This window comes from Vanellus vanellus (genome assembly GCF_965231255.1).
Source record: "Vanellus vanellus genome assembly, chromosome: 23".
In the NCBI taxonomy this organism is placed as follows: domain Eukaryota; kingdom Metazoa; phylum Chordata; class Aves; order Charadriiformes; family Charadriidae; genus Vanellus; species Vanellus vanellus.
Genome location: NC_138928.1, coordinates 3351361 through 3371875, shown reverse-complemented (window position 1 = coordinate 3371875; position 20515 = coordinate 3351361). Strand labels below are relative to the sequence as shown.

General features: G+C 49.0%; 1 protein-coding gene across 2 annotated transcripts; it reads right to left on the bottom strand.

Moving 5' to 3' along the window:
• Nucleotides 1–4296: 4296 nt before the first annotated feature.
• On the bottom strand, nucleotides 4297–17426 carry LEMD2 (LEM domain nuclear envelope protein 2; the record flags this gene model as incomplete). Of its 2 annotated transcripts, XM_082494500.1 has the most annotated exons (10): nucleotides 4297–6487; nucleotides 7672–7774; nucleotides 7867–7968; nucleotides 9022–9167; nucleotides 11506–11585; nucleotides 12236–12312; nucleotides 13577–13652; nucleotides 14344–14384; nucleotides 15725–15880; nucleotides 17174–17426. In XM_082494500.1, the coding sequence occupies 10 exons, from the start codon at nucleotides 17424–17426 to the stop codon at nucleotides 6337–6339; spliced, it is 1185 nt and encodes a 394-aa protein (XP_082350626.1). In that variant the 3' UTR covers nucleotides 4297–6336. The 2 variants fall into 2 exon arrangements, with proteins under 2 accessions (XP_082350626.1, XP_082350625.1); XM_082494499.1 differs by lacking the exon at nucleotides 17174–17426 and having other exon boundaries at nucleotides 15725–16845.
• Between the last annotated feature and the right edge of the window lie 3089 nt (nucleotides 17427–20515).

Sequence of the window (20515 nt, the reverse complement as noted above, 5' to 3'; positions counted from 1 at the left end):
TCAACGAGCCAGGGGCGATCGCTGCAGGCACCAGCAGCCTCTCCTGTGCAGCTGGAAAGGGCTCAGCATCACAGGATGGGGTCCCCACGTGCCACTGCTCAGCATCACGGACCACCCCAGCAGCAGGAACGTGCTGGTTCCCAACATCTGCTTCTCCCTCCTCCCATCCCCCAAGTCAGGCAGGTCTTGGTGTTCCCTCCTCCTTTTCCAGGACGGGTCTCCAAGCCCGCTCCCCCCTCGCCGTGCCTGCCACGAGGGTGGCACGGGCGAGCAGCGGGTCCCGACATCCCTTCTTCTCACCTTCACGCGCTACACCACGCTGCTCCAAAAGCCCCCGCAAAGAGAAGCCGAGCCAGCACGCAGCCCCCAAACGCGGCAGGCTTTAAATCTAATCGTTATTGAGCCGGTAGGTGGGGGCTGGGACCATGCTGGGGGGGTCCCTTGGGCTCAGTGAGAGGCAGGACCGAGCACCCAGTTTGCCCAGTGGCCCCAGGGAGCCCAGCGCGGGCATCCGGCTGCTGCAGCACCTCCCCGACGCGCACCTTTCTCCTTGGCAGAAGCCCGTCCTGCTGGATACGGTATGTATTTTTAATGCATGTGTTAATTGAAGCAATCTCGGTTTTATGTCAGGCGTATTGCCGGGCCGGGAGACATGTCCTTTGCAGTTATCGCTCCATTAAAACAAGCGCGCGGAGGATGCCCGAGCGGCCGCGGGGTCCCCGCGCAGGCAGCCGGGCTGATTGCTGCTGCCGAACGGCCGCAGAGGCAATTACTCAGCCTCTTGTAAAAAGCAGAGCACTCTAAGGGGAGAGCAATCCTCTCTCATATTAAAACTATGCTAATTAGGAACTAATTACGGGCACAAAGATATTATTACCCTTGGCTAGCCTGCAGGCTGCAGCCTTAGTCCTGGCTCCAAACCTCTCCGCGGGGCAGACGGGGCACGCTGTCGCCTACAGACGTGAACGCCAAGCCCGGAGTGAGCCAGGGCCACCCGGTCCCCAGCACCCGGGTAACCTCAGCGCCACCGAGCCTCATCCTGACATGACCTGTGCAGGGCCCTTCTCATGTTAAAGGAGTAAATTTATGTCTGCGGGATGAGCTGGAATGAAACCGTGTGACTGAGGATTGAAGAAAACCAACAAAAACTGCCGAGGACGCACAGGGAAGTGACGCTGACCCCCCCTTGTGCTGTACCCATCCTTTCCCCTCCTGCACAGACGCCAACTCTGCAGGTTTTTCACCTTTCCATCTCTAAAGGCTTTGGATCATCCTTAAGTCTCTGCTGGTGTTTTGTTCTCCATTCACTCCCGGGACAGGCGGCGGTGCCAGACGGGAGTTGCGGCCGGGGCACGGTGACACCAGGACAGCCAGGCTGGGTCACCCCCTTGCCCCGAGACAGCTCCGGGTTGGAAATGCCCTTCGTGCTGCTGGAGCCTCACCCACCGGCTGGCAAATACACGTAACACCTTGTCGAAGTGTCCTTGCTGCTGGTGGCACCTTTGGGACCCCGGCTGGGAGCAAAGCTGGAGCTGCTCTCCTGGAGGGAGCACGGGGACCTCCCTGGGACCCGATTCTGAACTGGTTTACATGGAATTGGCTGAGCTGCACCCTGCGAGCCCAGCCCTGCTCCCAGCCACGGGCCAGCAGCTCCAAACCACCCTTGGGGGTGTTTTCCTCTGCTGTTGCTCTTTGGATGCCAAGAGCTGTTTTGGAACTGGGATGTAAACATGGAATCTGGCTCTACAGCAGGTCACTGTGAAGTGACACGGGGCAGGCGGTCTCCTCCATCAGAGGGGAGATCAGCGGAGGTTCTGGTGTTCCCGGGGAAGGGGGAGCTCAGGGGGGTTCCTGCAGCACAGAGTCCACGCTCTGCCCCTGGGCGAGACAAGCTCAAAGCCAAGTGAGGTTTCCACAACCCGCCGGCATCTCCTCCTTTTGGAGAGCCAGCATGTGGGCTTCGCATCAGATCTCACCAGCCTTGCAGAAGTGTTCCTACAGAAATAACGTGCTGCTGTGAGGGTACACAGAGGTCTGGATTGGGAGTCTGCTCTGCAGCTGCTGGCAGCCCCCCGAGGGGCAGGGAAATGGGGCAGGACCCACACCTCACGCTCTGCTGTAGCGAGGGTCCGTCAGTTCATCAACGTGCACAAAAACCTTTCACAACACCTACCTGGAGGGTGTTCTTTAAAGGTTGGACAAAGTCAGGATGGAGATCCTGAGGAAGGCACTGGGGAGTGATTGCTTCGGACAGGGGCCGTGCCGGAGGGAGGCGCCTTCGGGCAGGACTCGCTGGCCGCGCTTTTGCTTCTCCGGTTTGCGTTGATCTTTCCAGGAGAACTGGCACAGCGCCCTGACTCCGCGCCCCATAAATAAGGCACAGCATCAGCTGTCATGTCAGCAGGAGACAAAACATTTAATGTGAAAGGCTTTAAATGGAAGCAGGAAATGAAAAGATAAAGGGCAAATTTTATTTTAGATTCCTTGTTGGTACATATTTTCCTTTCTGACAGTAAGGGGATGCGATGGCTTTATCAGCCCACCGTTGGAGAATTTATTTATAGAAACTTAATACTTTGCAAGAAAGTGGGAGGGGGGCGTAAGCAACTCTGGTTGAGCAAACACAAGGTAAGGAGAGCAGGACAGGGGGATGAACAACCTCTTCTTTGAATGGACCCGGGCTTCTGGGAAAACTGCTGGTACCGCAGAAATTATCAACACAGTTTGTACAGAGCAAGCAGGAGCTCGGCAGCGAGCGTGGCATGAAACCAGTCTTCTCTGCTCTCAAGGTATCGGATGAAAGAAGGGACACGGGGGGAAGGCGACTATCGCAGAGAACATCATGGCAGCTTGGTTGAAAGCAAACATCCTCTGGCACGCGTAATCACACCAAACTGAAGACTATTTTCTAACCTTGAATATATTTCAGCTGTAACTTAGCAACCTAGACTGGGTAAAAGCATCTGAACAGGAATGCAGGTTCAGAGGAGAGATTTAGCCTTGCATTCCCTTTTGTTCCCATACCTTAGCAACAACTCAACACCAGAGAGGAGGCAGCCGGCTCCCACCGACTTCCACGGCAGCCACGGAGCCAACCTCCTCCTGTGCTGCTGGAAATCTCCCCCTTTGTCATCCAGACCCACATTATGAGATTAATTAAACATCTCTCTAACCAAACACGAGTGAGTCAACCATGTCCACAGAAATTACACAACGATGATTCATGGCCTACTCGTGCCGTTTGAGGAGAAGACTTTGAAGAAGTTGAAACTCGTGGTAGCACATGTTCTGAGTCACTGACACTCAGGTAAGGGAACAATTCAAAACACTCGAGGAAATGGACCCTAAAGACAACTCAGACTTGCCAGCAAGATATGCGTATGCGTCTTCTACTCACCAGGCAACCTTGGAAACCTCAGGGGTCTGGTAAGTATTTTAAGAGTTGACTTTTTGCCTTTTTCCTTGACGTAAATATCCCCCCTTTTCCAGTGCTTTGTAATAGCCTTACTTAAAGCGCATTAACGCCTGGGACACAAGGAGGGAGGCGATGGCTCCAGTGACAAGCAACAACCTGGGTGCAAGGGCAGGAAGGGACACCCATCCCACTCCAGCAGCATATCCAACGCTTCCCTCGCTACTTCCCACTCTTCCTATTCCATCACCTGGCACTTCCCATCACGTCTCAAAAAGCAGGCGAGCTAACCACAGCCTGAGGATGCCACAACACAGGGGCTCAGCAGCTTGGACCAGAGTCAACATTTGCTGCAGCGGCTGTTGACGTCAGACGCCCCTTGTGCGAGGGATCTGCCTTTCAGAGAACAACTGCAAAACACATGAAGCCTGGGGCAGCCTCACTCAGCTACCATAGACTTGCTGCACCATCCCATTCCCTGCTTTAAATAACTGCTTTCTTATGGGCCACAGGAATACTGATCAACCTGCTAAACTAATATTTACCGTTTCACAACCCTCCAAGCTGTCAATCCCGACAAAACGCAGCTAAACAAGCTAACTGCTTTCCATACACACCTCTGCTTAATGCCAGCTATTCCCAAAACACAGATTGAATTTGCAACCGAACACATGAGACTGCTGGCTATTGCGCCGAGATCACCGAGTGTCACAAGGATCCACGTTGTCTCATTAGGCTGTCATGCAATCCCCATGCCATCTTCAGTCTTATTCTTAGAAACCGTGAGCCCCCGGCGCAGGATCTATTTGATCTGCCTGAGCGAAAGCACTTGGAACAATCTGTGACACCTCAATAAAAATAAAGGTAACAAATTATTTGTAATAAATTTATTTTATATATGGTTTTACAGAGCTAAATTGAACATATAATAAACAGCACCAAGCCAGTGAAATTTATTCTACAAAAACAAGTTTAATACAAAAACAAGATGACTGCAATGCCTGACTCTTCACTTCTGGATTTGGACGGTTAAAAAGGCTAACCCAAACCCCACAAATATTTTAAAAAGGCTTAAGAATGTAGGCACCGGTGTTTGCAAAAGTTTCTATGGCAGCAGTGAAGATCTCATTACAACATTTTAGAAGAATCAAGGCTGCCTTCACTTTAGCCCCTATTTTGACAGGGAAGAAGCTGGTCATTGTCTTGAAGACAGCCGTTGAGTCTCCTCTTCTGTTCAAACACCCTACCTTTGCAAGATGGGGTAAGAGTCAACTCCACGCAGGATATTTCCCGTTTAACGGGAAAGACCTCCCCGTGTTTTGTTCCTGGAGAAATCTGCTCTCTCCACTCGTTTTGGTTGATGACCACCAGCAGGAGGTATGTAAGGAGTCTCTGCAGTCCTTCCGCAGCAGCCCGTGGGGTGCATAGGTGGAAAACCCCACCAAAGCCAGCAGTGGGGTGGAGAAGTGCAGACTCCATAGCGGGAGGTGAGCAGGGACTGGCACAAAGAAGCCACCTTGAACATGGCATCAGCAGCCTGCAAAGTGGGGAGCAGGGCTTCAGCAGCCATCCTAAGCCAACCCAGAGCCTGGAGCTCTCCAGGCACCCACCGTCAGAGATGAACGCAAACATTCACACTGTACCCCCGATGCTAAGAAGAACAACATCCACTGGTTACACGGGTTCAATTCAACGCTGGCTCCTCTCCGCAGCTTTTACTTGCTTATGCCAGAAATTAATTTGGTCCCTGCTGTCCTAGCGGTGAGCTGGCCAGCTGTTTTACAATATTGGGAAGAGTAGCTTAGCAGTATCTCTGCCTAGCCTAAACTGCCACACACTGGTGCTATTTTCTTGGAAACAAACACTTATTTGCTGGACATAAAAAGAAACTTAAGTAACCAAATGATTATAGATAGAACATACGATGCCTGCAGCGTGAACAGAGGATTGATCGCTGCTCCTTGTACCTGTTGTGAGGCTGCAGGAACATTGACTTGGCAATCCCCATACTGACGCTGCACGCATGGTACGTCTCTGCTCCGACACACAGCACACACATTGCAGCTGCCCAGGATAAACATGTACATTCAGCCCTAAGAGCCTTTCCAAAGCTGCCTTTAATAGCTCATGAAGCAGTCCCTTTGGCTGTAGCCACAAGAAAGCGCTTTCAGAAGCTTCCTATATCCTTTATTTTCCACCCAAATTCCCCCCAGCCCCCCCAGAAATCATAAAGCACACAGACTGCAGACTTAAAAAGTGTAAGAGGTTCATAACCACTCTTCCATCCCACCCAACCCAGCCCAAACCACCAAGGCACGTCAGACTGCCCTTCCTCTAGGACTACCTTCACCTGACTTCCCCCCTCCCCCCCATTTATAAGGCTGAAGCCGACACAAACATTTTCTTCGTCAGGAAGCAGCAAGTGCTTTCATCACTGTACTAACAAAACCAAATTCAAACAAAATGCGTCTTAACTGCCACCCTAATGTTTCCATGGGAAATGTTAATCTCCTTTAAACACATTCCCTGACGGACGTTACCCCCAGTTGGTCTTTGCAGAATTGAGGTCAAATTTTAAACACCTAAATTTTGTCAGAGAGACCTTAAGTCCCTCGATATTAGGTATGTGTTTTCTTTTTAAAAAATTGTTCTAGGTTTGCTTGCCTACGGAAGCCAGATATCTGCTGGAAGGCTAACTTTGGTGCAATTCTAGCTTCCCACCAGCTCAAGCCCATCTTCTTTCCAAGCCAACATTATAGCCCTGAATTTTTGTGTGTGAAAATTTTCAGAAAGAAGAGCAAAGAGTTACGCGCAGTCCCCAACCCGAGGAGATTAGGACCGTGACCTGCTCTTTCCCACCACCAGAGAAGGGACTGTCCCCTTCCAGAGGTCCATATCAACAGTTGCTCAGCGTCCACTCCTCTTCAGTGCTCTGAATCTGAGACGTAAGAAGGTTGAGTCCATCTCCACACTAGCATATCTTCTCCTCCTACTCTGTGTGACTCTGTCTGAATCCGTGACTCATTTGAAGCCAGAAAGTCCACAGCTCTCTCCCAGACCCGCTTCATTTTTTTTCTGCAAGAAACAGCAAGAAAAAAAAATAAATTAGAATCACATCCTCATTGTGCTTTCCTGCTCAGAGCAATTGCAGCTGCTGATCAAGCTACTGCTAGCTGCCTCCTATCCCCTGTGTGCAGACAGTAAAGGAGATTAAGTCAGAATTCTGGTTTAGAAGCAATTACAGGCCAGGACAGGAAAACACAGGTCCTGCCTGGGGGGCAGGGAAGACGAGACCCTCTGTCAGTACCAGTAATTGATGACTGTGCTAAATTTCAAGCTCAATTCGTATTGTGGAGGGACTCGATTAGCCAATTCCTCACCCTTCCAGCATGCAGAGATCTCTCAGACCAGGGAGGACAAACTGGAGTTCACTCCAGTGCTGAATCAGTGTCTAGTAATTCTGGGCACCACACACACAGAGATGGGCTCAAAACAGCTGCAATTACCACAAGTAGGAAAAGGAGTTTTGTGACTGATAAAGAGTGAGGATGTTTAAGACTTTGCAGCACACATAGCTGCCAGGAGAACAAAGGAGGTCCGTTTAACCAAACCATAAGAAACATCCCTGCAGAGATGGAGCAAGTGGCATGTAAACCAGCGAGAGCCGGGCTGCAGTCCCCGAGTCCCACCACCCATGGAGCAACTATCTCGATCACACTTCCTTTCCAAAAAAGCACCAAAACCAGCCATCTCACTATATCTCCCTTTCAAAGCTGCCCAACTCAAACTGGTAACCTTCCAGGTAGCAACACACAAAACCACTTCAGAAGAGCCTCCCAATACCCTATTCAACTCATGGTAAGGTTTGCTCTGAAAAGCACATCATCTCTGGAGAATAAGGTACAACGGCTGAGAAAAATAGCAGCACCATACACACATTAGATGAAGGAGAGAAAATCAGATGTTCCATGCTCACGCAAAACAAAATCCAATTACTCTTTGATAGAACAATGACAATACACCTGTGTGACTGCACAAAATATCAGCTCCAGGACTGTCACATTAATCTGCAGCAGGTTAAGACATAGCCTGAGTTATGTCAAAATCCTTTATAAACTGAAAGGCCAGACAGACTCTTCTTGCAGTCCAGCTTCGCATCAATTGTCTGCTCGTGGTCTGTTGCCCTGTAACTGCGTTTTTTAGCTGAGCTGAACAACATCATGCTGACAGCTCTCCTTAATGAATAAAATTCAGCTCACCTGCTTTGAGGAGGGATGAGGCTGTCTCGAACATGGAAAATGCCGACGTAGGGGTAACGTTCTAAATTGCGTTCCCATTCCTTATAGTGGTCCTGGACAACAGCTGGGAGGGCGGGAGGACAAAACGGTGAGAGACCTCAACACTACAGAGAGAAGAACAGGGGTACTTGCATTTACACAGCTAATGGATTCTACCTATGATCTTCTTCACCATTTCATACATGGCTTGTTCCTCTTCCTCCATCTTCCGCCAGCGATACCTAAGGAAGATCAGGATCCCCCAAAGAGTTATCAGACCTAGAAGAATAAAAACAAACGGAATTCAATAACTGACAGACATGTATTTGCTGGATGCTAGCAGTTTTATTTCTGACACTGCCTCTCCCCAGAGGCAGCTTTCACTCCCTGCTACCCAGGCCTGCTTGGAACTGAATCCAAGCAATTCATTTTCATCATCAGTGCAGCTGTGCCCTGAAAAAACCTTGGTACTGACAACACCTGCAGCATAAGAGTATGCGTGCATGTGGGAAAAGGTGGTCATAAGGCCTCATCGTGGAGGGTTTTTTCCCCCCCACCAGAAACCTCAGTACAACCACGGAGCTTCAATTCTCCAAGTCCCAGACCTATCTCTTTGCTAGAGGCCTCCCCCACAATAATCACTTAGGAAGACTGTCAAGCTCCACTGCTCCAAAGATAGCTGCTTGATAAGGAAATAAAGCCTGGGGCTCCAGCGCCAGCCTGAAATTCAGGAGATCTATATTGAAGGTTTAGCATTGACAAACGCCCCCATTATGACATGAGCTAACTTTAGTATCTTGGTCTCTACAATAAACATAACTATCCCCTTTCACCCCCACCGTGTCTGGCTAGATTATAAACTCTTCTAGTCAACACTCATATCTCGTTATCACCTCACTCAGTAAGACCTCTGTCTCAGCTGGGGCATGACAGACTATACCAATAAAACCTCTAACACTGAAATGCTACAAGTCATTATTAAAGAGGCTGGAAGACTTTGCAGCTTAGTGTAAGAAAAGAAAGAAAAAATGTATCTTTTAGGTAGGTTAACATACTTATTTTGCAGACCATAGTAACGGGTACTTGAGGAACACCCAGAAAGCTAATCAGCTTGCTGATTTAAAGTAAGTGTTAAGCACTCACAGCACAAGAGCAGGTCTACAGGTTTCCCTCTGCTGCCAGAACAAAGGTTAATTAGAAATTAACTCATCAGCAGATTTATTTCACCTCTATTAGTAATTTCATATGGCTGGGATGTGCAATGTGCACGCGCACAAGTTCATCTCTACAGCTAGGAAGGGGAGAAGCTGATTACTAACACCGATGACTTACTCCAGAAAAACAGGAAAAGGTTCATAATGGCAGTGACCACTGCCCGACGGAAACGGCAGCCGAGCCCCATCTGAGGATGGGCCGATTCAAGACAGAACACATCCTCCACTTTGGTAACTGGTTCCGAAAGGTCTCTGCTTTTCAACCTGATGGAAAGAGGCAGAAAATCTTCACTGAAGAGAGCAGACACTCCAACTGCAGTCTTTAATCAAGACAGGGAGAACAAACAGACTGCGGCTGCAGCAACTCGTTCTGTACACCACATAGAAAACACACCAACATCCTTGCAGGTCCTCTTTCCAGAACATTTTGGGACTGGCTGCTTAGCAAGGAATGGATATGGCTTTAGAAAAGGCAGCAAGGCTGGAACTCCCACTGGTAAACTGAAGTCTCCCTCTGCAGACTCTTTGACAGCACCTCTCAGCATGCAGAAGATTAAACTTTAAATTGGATTCCCACCTCCCAGCACAGAGAAATGGAAATGTTTACTGAGTCACTCATCAGCAATTGCAGAGAGAGCAGTTGAGGGAGACTGCGAATGTCCGTGGAGGTTGCACTGTTTTCCTCAGTACAGATGAGCATAAACAGTTTAGCCAGAAAAGTGACAATGCATCAACTGTATCTGCAGTGAGAACAGACACACCCTCGGAAAGCATTCATGGCAAAATCGATAATGCATCCTCCTGCAAAATCACTGCTACACACCTGCTGTGCTATCTGATATGCTTTTAACTCACTTCTTTATATACAGATCTACACTGATGTGGTTTCCTATATTGGATACTCTTAGCCAACAGGCATCAAGTAATCCAAGTGAGAGCCATCAGATTCAGAGGAAGTAGACTAGAGGGGATTTTATTTTTTTAAGCTCCTAATTCATTCTATGTTTGCAATGAATAACCTATTAGACAAAGACGTTTTCTCAATTTACTAGTGCACAGCTCACAAACTGCTGACAGCCTGGATTTGGTTACTGGATTCTACAGTAGCTGGAGACACACAGTTGTTTCCCACCCCCTTGTCTTATTTACAATCCAAATTCCATGAAAATATTTAAAATATGCAGCAGAATCACCCAGTGCAGAGCTCATTTTCAGTTCTGCCTCTCAGACTAGCACCTAGAAAAACAATCTCACGTAGCGTTTGCTAAAAATGCCACCCGCAGGTTTTTAAGCATGCTGAACACTCGTTCTGCATGCTATGCAGACTTTGTGAAAGTGGATCCATTGGGTGAACAGCCAGCAGAGTTGCTAATTATGAAAATAAAAAAAAGGGGAATATATTGTATCACACAGCTCCTGACATGAGCAGTGCTCCTGTATAAAAATATGAATTTGAAAACTCTGGATCCCAGCCCACCTACAAATCCAAACCTGCCGCTAAGGAAACTATGTCTTGTCCTGAGAATTTGCCACACACCAATAACCCACGCAGTAGACGCTGCCTGATCCTTAGATCACAGCAGCAGCTGCAGAAATTTTTTAGAGAAAACCGAGCAGTGGGAATTCATACAAGCTCCGCACACCAACTCCAGCGTTACTACTGTTACAATTCATTTAATCAGAGATACATTTAGCAATGTTAAAATGCAAACAAATGTTAGACTTCAGAGTTAACACAGACTGGAGACAGCCCACACCTCCCAGAGGAAGCTAATGATGTCTGCAGACTCTGGATAACAGTCTTTCATTAGGTTATGGCCTGAATGTTTTGGGTTTTTTACCTGAAAAAAACTAGTATCTCTGAAGAGACTGTTAGCCAAGAAACCCAAGAGAAAAAAAAGCCCCACCGATGACTGACCAACACCCTACACAGTCAGACTGTTCATTTTAACATGTACTGTGTGTTCTGCCAGAAAGACAACTGACACTAAAGAAAAGATACCATTCAACAATCCATTTTCCTCTCCTCCTCATTGGGACTTGCTCCAAAGTATCCCAAAGCATAGGTGATGTTACCTACCGAAGAGAGTGCTTTGCTGTCCAACAAACCAAACAACGCAGCTCCACACAATACTGAAGCTCTGTCTACAGCATCAGTACTGAAGAAAAGTTATCTTGGGAAAAGTGAGTATCTGGGCAAGTTTAACAAGCATGCTGGTGTGGCAGGACCGTGGGCAGGACACCAGGACCACCACTTCTAAACCTTGCAGGAAGCACAACACAACTGTTGACAGCCATAAGCAGCCCTGACCTTGTATTTACACCCCATCTGCGAGACAGGGCGTTCGTGAACGCAATGTCCCCCAGTGCAAAGGCTGGGAAACAGACTCCCAAGGAATGAGCTCAGTTGCCAATTTTTGCTGCAGGGCTGTACTTTTCATTTGGAAGCTTGCCCAGCAAGCACTGACAAAGCCAATCCCAGATTATCTTCTGAAATCTAACGAGGTATGGGACCTCACTTAGGGCACACCACAGAGGATGTCAAATTACATATCAGCCAACGCCGAGAAACATAACTTTGACACAGTGGGCTTCCACTTACCATATTCCTAAATCCTTGTTACTGTTTAGTATCCAGTGCAGGGCAGCTTCAAACTTCTGTGGGGAGCTACCAGTTATATTCTGTTCAAAAGAATCCATAAGAAGATTAGTTCTCCGTTCATTTGAAATACCAAACAACATTATTTCATTACAGTAGTGGGAGAACTCATTCTACATGGTCTGTCCCTAGATTAATTCTAATCATAATTCTGCAACCTGGAGGAAGGAGAACTAAATATGAAGGTCCGTCTGGACTAAAGTCTTCTGACTATGGTAGATGATGCATGAAGCACTCTGTAAAATAACACTATCCCAGACTGTTAAGACTAACCACTAAATACAACATAATCTTACTGACAGTTTGCCATGAAAGAAATGGAATGCTAGATCAAAGCAGTCTGTCTTCTGACACTTTGGGGTATAGAAAAATCCTTCTTCTGCCCAGCCCTCAATACAGGGAAATTTCTGGTTCCAGAAGACTGATGACTATGGTGAAACAACAAACCATTAAGTTAGATTTACAGGGGCTGAATCAGAGACGTAGGAGAAGATTACTTTCAAAAGAACTGCTGAGAACAGGACTGGCCAAAGGGGAAACTAGAGATATGGGAAAGAATCAAAACAGGATGAGGAAGTAAAACAGATGGTGAATTGCTTTAGTATCTATTATTTATTGCCTTATAAGAGACTAAGCACTATGTCATAACAATAGCTGTTCACAGCCTACTCACCACCACATGATCCTTCGCTTCATGAACCCAAACGCATTTGCTTTTTAGATTTTCAGGGTTTCCGCATTCAAAATTACCTGGTAAAAAAAAAAAATAAGAAGAAATAATGTTTTGAAAAAAAAGTCCTCGAACAGTTCAGAAATACACTGAACTGTCTGGAAACGCTCACTATTCAAATCAGCTATAGCTCTTGGCAAAATGATTACAAGGTAAGATTTATACTGTAGGCAGATAAGATTGTGACTGTTAATAAAATGCTCAGCTACTGCACATAGGTTGGATAAGGGCAATCAAATCTCATGCTTCAGTGTGTGAGCTACTCAACACAGAATGAGGGGGAAAAAATTACTGTTTCTCCCCCTTGCAGAGTACATAACCACCTCTCTGACCTGATGCCCTGCAGAGGGGCTCCTTCCATCAGGTATCAAAGACTGCAGTGCTGGAGTTAACGATCAGCATGGAAAATACTTCTAAGGAGCCTAAATCACAGCTCTACCTTCTACTCAGGCAGAGAAATGCTGGCGAGGAACTAAATCTTCTAAATCTAGCTTCACAAAGTTGACTAAACAAATACTCTACGTAAAACTGGTGGAAAATTGACAGGTGCTGAAGTCTGATTTGAAAAGATATAGAAATTCGGTGAAGCTTAAGTATCTAAAGGATTCAGCCTTCTTGAGGTACAAAATCTAGAAAATGGACCTAGAGTGCTTTTATTGATTATTACACATCTTGCTGAACAAGTTTTTACTCATCAACTGAATTTCTAGCAGCCTTCTCCATCACAAAATACTAGTTATGGACCGGACTTGCTAATACATAGTAGAGATGGGCTGAACTACTGTGCTCTGTTAGCTCCTCAGCTAAGAGAGCCTGTCTTACTCTGTTACTGAGAAAAAAAAAAAAAAGACAGGCGCTCACATAATCAGCTGCCACATTTCAGCAGAGCGCTAGCAATTTCTTAAGTCGCTTTAACTTTATTTGTAAGAACACATCAGCTTACACTTACTGCCTCTAAGTGTCTTGAAGACAATTTGAAGATGCTGGTAGAAAAGAACCATAAAGCTGAATATTTCCACCTCAAATTCCCAATATATCAAGTGCAAATAAGGACCACTCCACAAGAGCATGGCGATATGAGTGCATTAGCTAAGCACTATTCAGTATAAAAATAAACACATCTTTTCCTATTTTTCTATTACCTGACTTACTCAGAGCTCTTCAAGTGGAACTGACCGTTCCACAAACCCCTCTCTTCAAAATGAGGTTAAAAATGGCCAGACAGCTGGGAGAGGCAGTTTGCTGAATGCTCCCAAGTGTTTTATAACGACAATTGGAACTTACCAGCTTGTACGGACAAGTAGTTATACAACTCGTGCAGCACGTTCATTATTACATCCTTCTGTTTAGTTTGACAGAACTGAAAGTCAGAAACAAGTAATAAACATGAATAGACCAGCAGGAACAGGACAGCGGTCAGACTAGCTAAAATCACCAAAACAAAATACCAGTAGTGGGGTTTGGCTCACTCACGGATCACTGGTTCAAATTAAACACACCTGCAGCACAGATTTACAGTTTCTGTGTCAAAAGTGAGCTAGTGTGTCCTCTGAAAGTGGCACCGACTCCCACAGCCCAGACATCCCATCTGACCAACCACAGATTGATTCTTTGCCTCCAGAACATCACAGGAGGCTAACCATAACTCCGAATCTAATACAAAATTTTCTCTCTCCTAATAGTACATTATGATAAAAGACACAGGGCTGTACAAACACTTTATGATGGAGTTCGGGGAATTAGTCGGATTAAATCTTGCATTGTTAAAGCTGAACACAGCTTTACTGCAAACCACTATCACTTCTGTTACAACTATTAAAGAAAGTGATTCACATAATTGGGAATTTAAATTTTTATCTTTCAGAGTCTCACATACAGTCCTAATTTAATCTGGCCCATTGATTCCAACTCATCAAATCAGTTTTTCTGTAAAAGGATAGAACTAATAATTTTACAGTGATACTGATATTGGTGGAAGTTACCTAGAATAATTACTCTTCTGTGAGAATCCCCTATCCACAATACTTGAAGATAAATAAATATATGCTTACATCATCCTTTCTTTTGTCACAATCCACAGGCAAGAGATTAACTATGAGAGAGAAGGGGAGGGCAAGTTAGCTGGCTGCAAAACAAGAGCTTTGATCAAGAAAGTAATTATCTTTTTTTAAAAAGGCTCTACTTTAAAGCCTGATTCTGCTCTTCTTAATCTCACTCTACACGGCACCTTGCTATGCAAATAGCACATTCAAAGTGCCGCTTTGGTAGGCAGCGCTGAAAGCAAAACAAACAAAATGGGTGCAAATGATGAACCCTGTTCAGCTGGAAAGTAAAAACTGGGGTCTGAACGTTTTAATAGCTCCTTTTAAATAGATGTTCGTGTTCCTCTACAACCCACCGCCTCGCACTGATCTTTTACAATCTAGTAATGCTATTCGCTGCACGCCATGGTCACCTGAAACATCACCATGATAACAGGGATTTAAATCAAACCTCCTCAAGGCAAAAGCAGAGGATTTATTTCAGTCAGAGCAGTTAGCCCTGCAGATTATGGCCTCTGGTTTAACAGCCCCCTCCCGCCCCGACAATTGGATATACACCGGCCCCGCTCCACCATGCGGTACTTTTGAGCAATCTGAACTACCCAAGAATTTAAAAATTTGCAGCTGTGCTGTCAGATTTCTTCCTTCAAAATACCATGGGTTTCCAAATAGCTAGCAAAGTTGTAAAGGGTGCATCAAAAATTCACTGGCATTGGACAATTTTACTCTGACTTTGAAGCAAGCAGGAAACAGCTTTCCCAGCCCACGCAAAGTGCACAAACACCTACAAGCACAGAGTGCCGAGTTTCAGGGCTCACACCTTCCCAACCACACCCCAAATCCCTTCCTGCAGTTCAAAGCCACAAAATGACAGTATTTCCATCTGCTCTAGCTGGGGAACTCTGCTTTAAAAACCAGGTGATGGGGAAACCCCTTTTGGTTTCTCATCGAAGCTCTGCCACGCTTGAAGTGCCAAAGTCCCAATTCAGCCGCTGTAGTTCTCACGTGGCCAGGATAAAGGCCAGGAAGGGCTGCGCTTTGCAGAGGCTAACATTAAAAACACACCACGGGCAATTACACAGACATTATGTTACACAATGGACAATCATAAAATACATCCTTGGCCTAGCAGGAATGTCACTCTCCATAAAACCCACGGTTTTGAAGAAACGAAGGCCAAACTCATTCGAAAAAAAGTGCACACTTGACTTACTTTCCATGACTAACAAGGTTTCCCATGGGCAAGGGGAGATGGAAATGGGGACAGAAGCAGAGATGGCAGGTTATGGCAATGAGAATGATAAATGTGACAGCGATGGAAGTAATAAACGGCAAGCAGAAAAGAAAGGTGAAAAATAGTTTAAAAACAGGATTAAACCAATGCACATACAGTTCTCCTCTCTGCTGTCAAGCCAGCCTGACCCAATCATCTTCACCATGAGGATGCCCAGAAAAATCATCAGCAGCACGAAGCTGGCGAGGCAAAGGAACTGGGAGAAGTAGTATTCGAGGCCTTTGCCCTTTCCCTCCGTCTGCTGCTTTGGGGCTGACCGCAACAAGGGAGTGCGGGAGGTTATTCCCTGTCCTGCTCCCCACCAGCTCCCTGAGGCCATCCCTGCATCGCTTGTAGCCCTCCATGGGAAGCGCCGGATCAACCCCCCTCCCCGGCTGCTGGGGTTCGTCTCCCTGTCTGACTCCTTCCGAACACTGGATGCCAAATCCTCTTTCCCTCTCCCAAACTGGTGACTCAACCCCCCAGGTCCCACCGAGGTGCCCCAGTGGGTGCTGGGTGTCACCTCGCTTTCCTGCCTCCATGAGCTGTTAGAAGACAGCCCCTTCCTTTCCCCTGCTGTCTCCCACTGAGCTCGGGAGCTCTGCCCTCCAATTCCTCCTTCTGATGTGCCCCAATGACTCCTGGACTTCAGCCCCACTATCTCATCGCTGGCATGGGCTTTGGAGCTGAGCCCCCCACTCCTGCCTGCGGAGGTACTCCAGGGGGATGTGGAGCTCAGCCCCCCTACCCCACCCAGGGATGCCCCTGACCCAGCCCGAATGCCGAATTCTCCACTCCTCTCTGCAGACGCGCTCCACTGGGATGTGGCATTCAAGCCCCGAAACTTGTCCAGGGTCGCCCTCAACCCTGTGCTGAGCCCCCCACTCCTCTCAGCTGATGTGCCCCACTGCAATGTGGAGGAGCCTGAGCCCCGAGCCCCATCCAGGGATGGCTCTGACCCAGCACTGAGCTCCTCACTTCTCTCTGTAAACGTGCTCCATTTGGACATGGAGCTTGGCCCCCCAAACCCATCCAGGGACGCCCCCAGCCCGGTGCTGAGCCCCCTGCTTCTTTCTGCCGACATGTCCCAGTGAGACGCGAGGGTCAGCCCCCCAGACCTATCCAGGGATTGCTTCGACCCATCCCCAAGCCCCCCACTCCTCTCTGCAGATGTGCCCCACGGGGAGGGGGAGCTCAGTCCCCCGAGCCCATCCAGCGACGCCCCCATCCCGGCCCCAAGCCCCCCACTCCTCTGTATAGACGTGTCCCACTGGGAGGGAGTGCTCAACCCCCCAAGCCCACCCAGGGACGTCCCCAGCCCGGCCCCGGCCCCTCCACTTCTCTCTACGGACGCCCCCCACTGCCCCGAGGGGCTCAGGCCCCCAAAGCCGTCCCGGGACAGGCCTCCCTCAGCCCCGGAGCCGAGCCCTCCGCCCCGGCCCGGTGGGGACCCCCGGGAACCCCCCCAGGCCAGCCCGCCACCCTCCCCAGACGCCCCCCAGCGGGACGCGGGCGGTTGCCCCCCTTCCTCCTCCTCATCCTCTTCCTCCTCCTCCTCCTCCTCACTGTCGCGGGCGGCCCCGACGGCGGGGCTGAAGCCGGAGCGCTGCCGCGAGGGCGAGGCCTGCTGCGGCCTGGCGGAGGTGCGGGCCGGGCTCGGCGGTGCGCCGCGGCCCCTGCGCCTGGCCGCCGCTACCTCGGCCCGGAGGCAGCCCAGCTTCTTGGCGTAAACCTTGCGGGTGGTGGCGGTGATGGGCCCCGGCCGGTAACCCAGCGCCATCAGCTCCTTCCGGAGCTCCGCGTCTGTCAGCTCCGCCATGGCCGCGGCGCTGACACCAGGCCCCACCGGAAGTGCTCCGCGAGTAGGGAAGCGCGGCCGCCATCTTGGGAGGGGCCACCGGCCTCCCTCTCGGATGGCCATTTTTGGAAGGTCAAATGCGGGCCCTGCACCGCCCCCTCGGCGCCATGTTGTTAAGGGAGGCGGGGATGGGCGCCATATTGAGAAGGTCGAGGGAAAGCGCTGCTTCCCGCATACCGCTCCTGCCGTCCTGCGACGGCAGGGCCGCTGGTTCCGCCATGTTGGGGAGGTCAGGGGCCTTCTCAGAGAGGCGACGGTGCCGGGTGGGAGCTGTTGCTCATCTCAGGGGCCAGAAATGGACGGAGAGGACGGTAAAAGCTGCCTCAACATCTGGGGCCGGCCATCCCTGCCCCATCCCTCTGGAGAGCCCTGCTCAGGAACAAGTGGGAGGGGGGGTTGAGCACCTCTCACCTCACTCCAAGCAAGCTACACCAATGTTTTGACGCTTTTAGGGACATTTATGAGGAGAAAGAAGTGTCTTTCCCAGCCACCTGCCACCCCCCCCCCCCCCCCCCCACGTTTTCCTCATCCCTCTCATCGCTGCCAAGTTACAGCCGTTTAATTGGCACCCGTCACGCGGGCTGGAGCGTTGCCACCACTTTCGGCAGGATCAGGATCTGGGTCCTCAGGATATTTTCCGGGGAAGGAGGTTCCTTGCATACTTTGCAGCCTAAAAAGGCAAAACCAAGCGTCGACTTGAAAATTTATTTTGGCAAGGCAGTGATGTACAGTAATTGCTTTTTCCTGCTGCCGCCTATGAAGAAAGTAATGAAAGTGGCTGAAATACTGTGGCGTAATATCAGAATTTAATTAAAGATAATGAAAAAGTAGTGATGAATGCATGCTGCCTGTCTGTGCACTGTCGGTTTTGTGAGTGACACGCGGTACCGGAGAGGTGGAAACGCGGTGGTCTCTCGGGAGCGGGACCTGCAGGAAGTGGGAGCTGGAGGGGGCTCCGGGAGAGCTCAGCGTGGACACCCACCGCTTCCTACCAGGAGGCTGGAGATGCTAAACTCTGCCTTCACAACATTAAAAACTTAGAATCATAGAATCTTTATGGCTGGAAAAGACCTTTAAGATCATCAAGTCCAACCATTATCCAACTCTACAGGGCCCACTTCTAAACCATGTCCCTGAGCATCATATCTAGACGGCTTTTAAATGCATCCAAGGATGGCGATTCAACCACTTCCCTGGGCAGATGATTCCAGTCTTTGATAACCTTTTCAGTGTCGAAGTTTTTCCTAATGTCTAACCTCAACCTCCCCTGGCACAACTTAATGCCATTTCCTCTTGTCCTATCAGTTGTAACTTGTGAGAAGACACCAATGCCCACCTCTCTACAACCTCCTTTCAGGTAGTTGTAGAGAGCAATAAGGTCTCCCCTCAGCCTCCTTTTCTTCAGACTAAACACCACCACGTCCCTCAGCCGCCCCTCATAAGACTTATTCTCAAGACCCTTCACCAGCTTTGTTGCCCTTCTCTGGACCCTCTCCAGCACCTCGGTGTCCTTCTTATACTGCGGCGCCCAAAACTGAACACAGTACTCAAGGTGTGGCCTCACCAGTATCAAGTACAGTGGGACAATCACTTCCCTAGCCCTGCTGGCCACACTATTCCTGATACAGGCCAGGATGCTGTTGGCATTCTTGGCCACCTGGGCACACTGCTGGCTCATGTTCAGTCAGCTGTCGACCAACACTCCCAGGTCCTTTCCTGCCGGGCAGCTTTTCAGCCACTCTTCCCCAAGCCTGTATAGCGTCCATGGAGTTGGTGTGACCCAAGTGCAGGACTCAGCACTTGGCCTGTTGAAGCTCATACTATTGGCCTCAGCCCATCGATCCAGCCTGTCCAGGTCCCTCTGAAGAGCCATCCTACCCTCAAGCAGATCAACACTCCCACCTAACTTGGTTGGGATACCCCTCCTTTCACTCTCGCTTCACTGCCGTGCTCTTGTTTAGGGCATCAGGCAAAGCTCGCCTCGCTCTTCCCGATTTATGTAAGAAAGCAGCAACAAGATGCTGAGATTTGTTAATCTGGTTAGCAACGAGAAATACACACTTAGTAGAGGCCAGGGAGCCCATTAAAAGAGCATACTCAGTTCCGATGGGAGGTGTGAACGTGCTAAGCCGAGCCTCCCCTGCTCACTAACTGGAAAGCACAACTGACAGCTAATAATTTGGAGCAGTGTCTAACGTAAATACAGGATGAGAATATACTCTTAGTACACCGTTTTTATAAGATCACAGCTTTCAGCTTGGAGAAGCTCTGCCTAGACATGCAGATGCACGCTGGCATCTAAGCCTGAGCTGATACAAGCTCATGAATTAAGTGAACTCCTCTTGCTTTGGAGAAAAAGCACAACAGCAACAAAAAAAAAAAAAACAACAACAACCAACCCTTCAACTTCTTGTGTTTCTGGATGTTAGGGAAGTTACATGAAGACAGATTTGGCCCAGCAACCTCCTTGCATGACCTTCAGAGTGGAGAACTTGAGTGGTGTTCGAGAACTGGAGGGCTGGGGAAAAGCTGTGATTCCTTTGCAGAAGAGAGGTTGGCGGTGCCAATGCTGAGCAGGAACAGATGCCTCTTTGTGGAGAGAAATCCACAACCCCTCTCCCTTCCTTCCCTAGCAAGACAACCCTTGGGACCATCCGTGCCTCCCCTGGAAGGTACCTGGACACCCCGGAGAAGGCAGCAGGAGAAGACAGCCCTTTGGCTCTCAGACATGACAGAGCCCATATCCCCATAGACGAGCACCTATTTGTTCCCATCATGCTGACCCCAGTGCCGATGATGAGGCTGATGGTGGATTTTCTGCTTTTTGCAGCTCCTTTGTCATCCCCACAGCTCTGGGCAGCAGCGAAGGCTGCTGGGGCGAGCACAGGCCTGCTGATGCTGCAGCTGGGCTGTGATGCTCAGAGATGCTCGGCTGTGAAAAGCCAGTTTCCCAGCCCACGGTGCAGCTCTTGAATATCTTGGCTCTAAATATCCTGAGCGGGATGTGGGAAGATGGGACGGCGAGGAGGGGACAGCCTCCACCTTCCCTG